The sequence below is a fragment of the Haliotis rufescens genome, unplaced genomic scaffold (genome assembly GCF_023055435.1).
Source record: "Haliotis rufescens isolate VD_foot unplaced genomic scaffold, xgHalRufe1.0.p SCAF_3, whole genome shotgun sequence".
Classification (NCBI taxonomy): Eukaryota; Metazoa; Mollusca; class Gastropoda; order Lepetellida; family Haliotidae; genus Haliotis; species Haliotis rufescens.
Window position 1 is genome coordinate 60,751,822 of NW_025964001.1, and position 9,142 is coordinate 60,760,963.

Here is a 9,142-nt window from a genome sequence, read left to right on the forward strand (position 1 = left end):
CTGATATCATGAGCTCTAAGTGTTTGGACTGATACAGGTCGGCATGGTAGCGGTGGTGTGGTCGTGAAGACTCAGGTTGTTTGGACTGATACCGGTCGGCATGGTAGTGGTGTAGTGGTCGTGAAGACTCCGGTTGTTTAGACTGATACATGGTGGTGGTGGTGGTGGTGTGGTCGTGAAGACTCGGGTTGTTTAGACTGATACAGGTCGGCATTGTGGTGGTGGTGTGGTCGTGAAGACTCCGGTTGTTTGGACTGATACAGGTCGGCATGTTAGTGGTGTAGTGGTCGTGAAGACTCTGGTTGTTTAGACTGATACAGGTCGGCATGGTAGCGCTGTAGTGGTCGTGAAGACTCCGGTTGTTTAGACTTATACAGGTCTGCATGGTAGCGGTGTAGTGGTCGTGAAGACTCCGGTTGTTTAGACTGATACAGGTCGGCATGGTGGTGGTGGTGTTGTCGTGAAGACTGCGGTTGTTTGGACTGATACAGGTCGGCATGGTAGTGTTGGTTTGGTAGTGAAGACTTGGGTTTGGTACAATACATGGGTTCTTGACCTTTCTGCAATACTACTAAGTGTTGTATAAAACATTTATTCATCCGCTCACTTACTCTGTATGGTATATCTGATATATTAACTAAGTCATATGGCATTTCTTCTTAATCATCTTCCCCAGCCTTCTGGATGGATTCAGTTTAACTGTTTAGATTCATGTGAGCTTCTTTAATCATGTTTTGTGAGTGGCCATATAATTATACTTAAGTCATTTTACATCTCTGATACAATACACATGTGGAGGTAACAACAGTGGGATAGAAGATCCAAGAAATGTTGTTTCTATAATGTTTTAGATCTGCTTTTAAATATTGCCACTATGGAAGCCGTATTATTTTCTTCCTATTTTTTTTTCTTAAGTAGTTGTCTTTGCAATTAACTTTATGGAATTTGTTAGGCAGTAGGTATGTTGAGTGGGCAAAAATAATGTTACATATGTTTGATTTGGGTTTTTTTTGCCCTTTTTTTACCTCTCACCTTCAAATACGTCCGTAAATCTGGTGATACTGCATTTTCAGAATCTCCTCCCATCATCTGTTGATCATTACCATACATCCATCCTTCCTTCTTCTTCCATCAAACTATTATACCTGATGTCTGACACTTCAAAGTCTGTTCAACTTTGTAAATGATATCAAATAATAATGATCTTTTTCTTAGATTTTTCAAAAGTAAATTTAAAGAAAGCATCCTTTTGATGGCTGAGTGACCAAAATGACTTGTACCATATGTTACCATGCTTTTTCAAGTAAATACTTGATTTACCTTTGCATGTGTTTGTGACAGGTGCCACCAGTGCTTTGGGCTATGCTCACCTTTTTGCAAACACCTGGCATCATTACTATGCAATAGTGATTCAGTGTTTGCCTTGTTATTAATATTGAAATATAGTAAACATGTAATCTCATATACCTGAGGATCAGAAATGAAATCATTGTTACCTTGAACTAATGTATACTCAACATACAAAATAACAAAATATTCCAAGGGAGGACCTGGGATCCTACTCACCATTTTAGGTTAACACTTTTAACATTTATGGGTTATGATATGTATTTATTAGTATTTCATATCGTGGTATACTGATAATATCACACACTTCTATACTTTATCATTTAATCCATGCAAGGGTGTATATCGTATGTCATTAAATCATATTTTGTTTTCCAGTTGAGGAAAGACTTCAAGATGAACTAAAGATTGTGTTGGAAGGAAAAGACAAACACGCCACCGATGCCTCAACTGGATCAGACAGCAGTGAAGACTTGCCAGTGAAAGGAGAAGATGGTAAAGAGATTAAACACCATAAGAAATCTGTAGAAGGACAATTAAAATATTTGGTTGAGAAGGAGCTTTTGACCGAAATAGATCAACGTCAAAAGCTGAAAGAGCTTGAGACCCAAACAGAGGAGCTGAAGGCCAGGCATGACAAGTTACTGTCTGAGCTTAACCACAAGCAGCAGGAGGTGGAGCAGCAAGAGGAACACATCATAAAGGATGTTGACCATTACAAGGACATTGTCAACAAGGATATGGAGGTCAGGAAACTGGAGACTGAGAAAGAGCAGCTGCAATTTTTTATTCAGGAAAAGAAGGACCTTATGCATGTCAAGTCAGACACTCCGAAAACTCTCAAGGTTGGAATTAGTCTTGAGAAATTACCCATCTCTCATCAGTCGTCCTCTACTGAGCCGTCTTCAAGAAGCACAAGCCTGTGGTCACTGTCAGAAAAGCCCCAAATTAAGAAAAAGTATTTATTGCAAAAGCCATCAGATTCTCAGAGTGCTACACCTACAGGCAGCCAGGAATCCTTGAATTCTCAGACTTCTGCTTCTTCTGAAAATGTGTCTGGCCTGGCAAGATCTAATAGTAAAAAGAAGGGCTTGTCTAACAATGTCCGCTCTATTGTGAATAGATTATATACACCCCAACCCCATAAAAAATTTGACTTTTTGAAGAAGGGAGATCGATCGTCTTCTCCATTATCTTCACCCTCACAGTCAACAGAGCGACTAGACCACTCAAGTAAGGACACTGTGCCAAAACATCAGTTTCTGCAGAAAGGCCATGGTGTACGTTTGTCTCGTTCTCCTACTTCCAGCCCTAGAAGAACAAAGAGATCAAAGACTGAACCGCATGAGAAACATCAGTTCTTAAAGAAAGGTAATGGACAACGAGCCAGCTCATCCCCACCCCAACCACATAAACATTCTCATGCAGGTTCAGAACCTCTTAAGCAGAAGCATGCTAAGTGTCCCAAGCCAAGTGGTAAGGTGCCCAGACAAGATCAGGTTAAGAACACTGCTTCCCTTCTGCATCCTGAAGATGCCGCATTGCAAACTCCTTTAGGGCCCTTGGACCCATTGCCATTACGAAATAGACCTTTATCACGCTGTGTTTCACGGGCATCAAGTTTGCCTAAAGTGCCGGAAGCAGTGGGTGAGGAAACGGAAACAGCAGACAGTCAAATGCGCTCTGCACCTAATGTTACCATTGATACAAGTAAGGTGGTTTTGCGGAAGAAGAAGTCACGGAGATGGGAACGACCAAACTCAATGCCAGTTGGGATTGAGATAGATAAGATATTGGCTGAGCTTGGTAATGGAAACAGATACACTACAAACAATGACACTGAAAGTGAGTCTGGAAATACATTGAGTGTGGATGATAACCTCGATCATACAGTGAGGCCCTACAGGAGCACTTCCCCATTAGCTGATAATGCATCAGAGGAACACAGTGACAGTACAGGCACAGATGTTACTGTGCTTGATGGACATGGGCCAATGGTTTCATCACTTGACTCATGCCCTGAGATTATAGAAAGTGTGTGTTCCAACCCAGGTGATACTAGTCCCAATAATGCAGCAGAAAACTCTTTAGGAATAGAAGACACATGTGATAATGCAGTGCCTGGGGAGCATATGCCAGAAACCAGTGTTCCAAGTGAGTGTGTTGATGATAGTGACAAGACTGATGGTGATAAAGGAGATAGTTTCTCAGATTCTCTGGATGATGATAATCACCCTAAAGACAATTGTTCAATGCCAGAAGGTGACACTGTTGCAAGACCACAGCAAGTGAGGTTAGGCAGTGTTCCAGATGCACTTGGTGTGGATGGTGAGGACAGTGGGGCACCCTTGGATACTGGGTGTGGAGTTGTCAAGGATACTGAGGATACTCTGAAGGTGGCACCAGAGGAGGACCATAGTCAGTTGTCTGAAGAATCCATGACTGATGCTGATAGGCTGGAGAAGCTCCAGAAAGCTTTACAGCACCTACAACGGTGGGTACATGGTGTTGTATTAGATAGCTGTCGTATGTCAGAGGCTGTAGATCACCTTCAATTAGTAATAACACTTTCAGCTTCATTAATGTTATTGTTTTGTCAGTGTGGTATTTGATATTGAATTTCAGACATGTTACATTTTTATATCATGTGTGTAATGTGGAACTGGCAGCATTAGACATGCATGTTAAATGTTCACATTTCCAAGCAAAGTACAATAGAGAAGATCTCAGGGCCTCAAAATCCAATTTGTGTGTGCACACATTTATTATACAGTCAGTACCGGGTATGTGTAATTATCCCCCGCTGAGTTCATCGGTCCGTCCGCTTCTCAAAGGCAACAAATTCTTTCAAAAACCATTTCAATAAGAGAAATGAAATTTGATACACTGATATTACTAGTCATGATCTGAAATGAGTACTAAAATTTGTGTCTTTAATTCTAACTTACAGAGTTAGGCCTTTGCTCCATGCTTTTCAACTTACTGCATAGTGTCTGCAATGGTGACAAGTTTTCTCAGAAACTACTGACGTTACATGAATGAAACTTTGCATTCTTATCTATAAGATACGTGTCAAAACTGTGTTAGAAAATTGGGCCTGTAAATTATTTTCCCCAGAGTTACTTCCATGGCTACATGTTTTTTTTTATTTTTGAGCATACACATTTATGGCTCTTATTCCATGTTATTTTACAAAGTTCATATTGTCTGCAATTGGGACAAGTTTTCTCAGAAACTACTGAAGTTAGATTATCTAAGAGATACTTATCAAGTTTGAGTGTGAGAATTGGGGCATAAGTTATTTTTTCTAGGGAAGGGGCCTTTTGTGTGTATTAATTTCACATTTAATCATTTTTTTTCTGATGACATAAAGTGACTCTAATGCCTATCTCTACTTAAGGCATTATAGGACTCATTTATTCTAGTTTATATTCACGTCTATATGAACATACAAAATTCTTATGTTCCCCATTGAGGGGGATAGTGATAGCGCTGTTTTCTTGTTTAATGTGTGGTTATACCAAGGTGCAGGTGATAAGAATATGTTGTTTTTTTTGTTTTTATCGAATATGCTTTAGAGATATATATTTCCAAACATGGTACCACAGTTAGGAGTCATCTACTTTTTTAGCGCTTTATGCTAATATAAACTCTCTCCTGCAACCCAAATTATGTATAACAGTACTTGACTGTACTGAAACTGACAAACAATTAGTTAGAGCAATGTGTAAATTTCGAATATCCCTTTTAACTTTCGAGCCAACATTATTTATAAAAGGTTAAGTATGGCTCGTACAGAATCTGTATGTTAAGACTGTGACCTTCATTTAGAAGATGAATACTATATCTACTTTGTATGTAAGAAATATATTCATTTGAGAGTTTTCCTACCTCATTACAGAAATATTATTAAGGTAGAATTATGTTTGCAAACTATTTAACTCCTGTGACATGAATATACTACACTTGAGAGCTTTGTATTTATATAAATTATTTAAAAAATTAGATCGACAAAGATGTCTTATATCATTTTCCTTAATTATATGCTAAATGCCATCCATGCTTATCAATAAATGTGAATTCAATGTAAATAAAAAATATACTTTCAATTCAATTTTTTCTAGTTAATATTCACCACTGTAAGAACAAACAAAATTCTAATTTGCACAAATGGTGGGGGATAGTGATAACACTGTTTTCTTGTTTATTATGCAGTCAGAAGTTGTAATGTGCTGAATGAACAATATGATTTATATTTTGATAATAAACCATGTATGACTTTTGACCCTCAAGTAGTTGATTACTCTAAGGATCCTAGTTGTATCATTTATTCCGTTACTGGTGCACTTTTGTGTGCAGTCCTGAGCCTTGGTACTTGTTGGATCTTAAGGAGTTGTCTTGATTAAGATCAAGATCTTTATCTTGGATTGGAAGTACACTGTGACCAGTTTGTGTTAAGTTCTTGATGGTTTAAACGACAGCCAGTCTTGCAGAACACTTAACTGTTTTATTGTACCTATACACGATCCTGCAGCCACTCCCCCAGAATGATTCCGGTATTTGTTTTAAACATGCACAGTGGATTGTATTGCAATATAACTTATTATTATAATTATTATTATTATTATTATTATTATTATTATTATATAGATGTTTAAACATTTGCATGATATCTTCCTGTCCCTGAAACTACACACCTGGTTTTTTTTTGTCTCGTCCTGATTTGATTGTTTCCAGGCCAGGAGTATTGGTTACTGTGGTGTTAAACAACAAAGTAACGAAACAAATCCTGACCTTAACGAGGCTGAAGGAATTGAAAGTATATTCTTCATTTACATTGAATTAACATTTCTCATAATCTCAGAAATGTTAAAGAATTCTCTCAGAAATTACATGCAAATGTATTTGAATCATAACACTTTTTTCTATTATATATAGTCCATGAAGTGATGATTGTGTGTATATTTTTGCCATTGTGATGGGTGCTAAACTTCTGCTATTGTAGACATGGTAGATAATGAAGAACATTTGGAATTGTAGCCTGGAATCACTTAATGCTCTGAGCTATATTTATGCAAGTATTCAACAACATAAGGAATTAAATTTACATTTTTCAAAGCCTTCAACTACAGAAAATTAAGATATGTGTTTTACATTGAAAAATAACAGAAATTGAAACATATGCATAAAATCCTTTCCCAAACCAAAATAATGTGAACCTAAAGTTTGCGTGAATGTCAATGGGCATAAGAAAGTGAATTAACATAAGAATACTACCGGTAAGCTTTGTAAGTGATGTGTAATACGATTATTTACTAGGTGTCAGTTACCGTGATTGTGGTGTTTGAGAAGGCTAATAAGATTTTGAGAGTTTTTGCAAGCTAGGTTAATAACCACATTTTACAATAAGGCTATTCCCAGACTGTTTGATATACAAGTCTTTAGTTTTTCTGCTTATAGGCTAGCTACTTATTACCGGTACTTGGCAATCAGACGACAAACCCCAAGGTTGTATTGTATATATTGATTTAACATGCCAGGGTATGTATAGGCCTGGACAGATCCCATTGCTGATAGTGACACACCTGAGCGGTTTGCTCGGCAGGTGTATCATGTTACAAGGTCGCTGTGAGAACTTTTTTCCACTCTGATAGATAGCAGATTTCCAACACCTATACTCTGCATGCCTCTACCCAAATGGATTAGTGATCCATTTATTGATTTAAAATGTGTGATCGTCTCAAGTAGTTTGGCAGGCACCCAGATTTGGAAGGAACAGCTTATCTAGTGGGTTGTTTAGTTCAAGACATACCTATATGGCATCTTAGAGGACGGAACATACCCTCCAGATTATTGGTTGGAGGGAAACCAATATTTCACTCACTGTCACATGAATCTACAATTCCTAGTCATCTGTGAGAGTTCCTGCTGCATGGTGTGGTGTCGGTGAGGTTGAAGCCTGCAGTAGAGACATGTCTCTCTGGGGACTGTACTTGTCTCTCATACACTTCGTCTTCTTACTAATTGTGTACACATTTTGTGTTCCTCTCAGAGGTTCCGTGGGAGCTTCCAGTGGCAATGGACGCAGGAGCAAACGACCTTGTCAAAGACCTAAAGCTGGTGATTCCGACAGTCAAGACCAACTGTCAGATGACTCACTCGGAGGATCAGGTATGTTTACATAACTATATATAAGGTTACGTATCTACTAGAACAGCGTAATATTGACGGTATACTGCAATACGCTTTTCATGTGGTACACAATATTTATTCTGTAATCTGGTATGTTGGGTAACATATATATAACATGTTTAATTATTATTTGTATTGTTTGACCTAAATCTTCACAGAAATTCATTCACAAATTAGGTTTCAATTCAAAATTGATGGACAAAAGGGTGGAAACGCGGCAGTGATTTTTCTCTGACGGTGGCGGTGACTGACCATGCAGACTTTGACATTGTAATATTGACCTTAGTATGTAGAAAATACGATCTGCATGCACAATCAGTGGGAATAACTGGTCAATCATCTTAGCTCCCAATATATTGCAGTATCTACTGAGGTAATATCTATTCTAAAAACAAGACTGTCCTAAGTTTTATGTACATGGAGAACAGTGTGGTCTATCTGTCATTCCAAACAATTTTCTAAAGTTACAAAACAACATCCCCCCCCGCCCTTAAGTTTAAATTATGTATCATGGTTCAGATATGCATGGTGTGTGTTATTTACCCATGTTGATTTTACCACCTGATATTTATCACATTTTCTGTATCCTAAGACCAGCTATGCATATTTTATCTTAATCTTCACAGGAAAACTGTTTTTAAAAAAAACACCCTGAAACTTACCACCCTGTATTGTCCGAGCAGTCATATACTGCATATATTGGCACACAAAGAACTGAGTCCATCAAGAACCCACACATATCTGGACAAGTGACACAAAACTTTGCATATTTTCTCTGTAATCTCCAATTGTCACACTTGTTCATGTAGGAATTAGGATTTCTAAAATTTGATATGAAAAAGAAATTCTGAAAAAGGTCAAATTACACTATCCTCTATGATGTCACTATTTTGGAGGTATGACTAGATATATAGATTTTTTTTAAACATGCAAACTTCAGTAAAATAAATACAAGTAATTTTAAGTTCTGCATTTAAAAGAATTATTTCTTAATAATTTTGCATGCTGACAAGCACGGTCAATCATTCATTCATTGATAAATCATAAAGATATGTTATAATCAGTTGGTGTGTGCATGTGTATTGAGTATGGGAGCAAGTGCTATAGGACCTATATATTGTTTATGGCGATGAAAGAATGTATTTGATCAGATTAGTTGTCAAGTATGCAATATCTCACGCCTTAGTGGAATGAATCCCAGTGTTGGAATAATGCCAAACCCTCAGTCACCTCAGTCACCTCTGCTTTGTGTAATCTACTGTTGGTGAGTAGCTAGTGTGTAGTACATAGAGGTACTGTTCAAGCCAAGCGAAACATACCAATTATAATATGTTACAATGGTTACATTTAACTGCCCTGGTTGATCAGAAACAAAATAGTAAGTGAGTGAGTTTATTGCCACTTTGAACAGTTTTATAATTGTATTATGATGTGTCAGTTTGATGTGGGAGGAAAGCCTGAAGTGATGCAGGTCTCGGACACTTACCACTTTGGAGCTTGGGTATGGTACTGACAAACTGAGAAACATAATCGGGATGAACAGAAACAAAAAATATTCCATTGCCGTGTTATTTGTTCATAATACATGGCTGGGCAAGATAAT

The 9,142-nt window shown here is 37.7% G+C and overlaps 1 protein-coding gene across 1 annotated transcript in view; it reads left to right on the forward strand.

Moving 5' to 3' along the window:
- LOC124132417 overlaps positions 1–9,142 on the forward strand; it is an 84,167-nt gene that overhangs the window by 50,823 nt on the left and 24,202 nt on the right. Inside the window, exons 24-25 of the mRNA XM_048403471.1 lie at positions 1,726–3,841; positions 7,400–7,518. Coding sequence (XP_048259428.1) covers positions 1,726–3,841; positions 7,400–7,518 — 2,235 coding nt within the window. The remainder of the gene's footprint in view (positions 1–1,725; positions 3,842–7,399; positions 7,519–9,142) is intronic.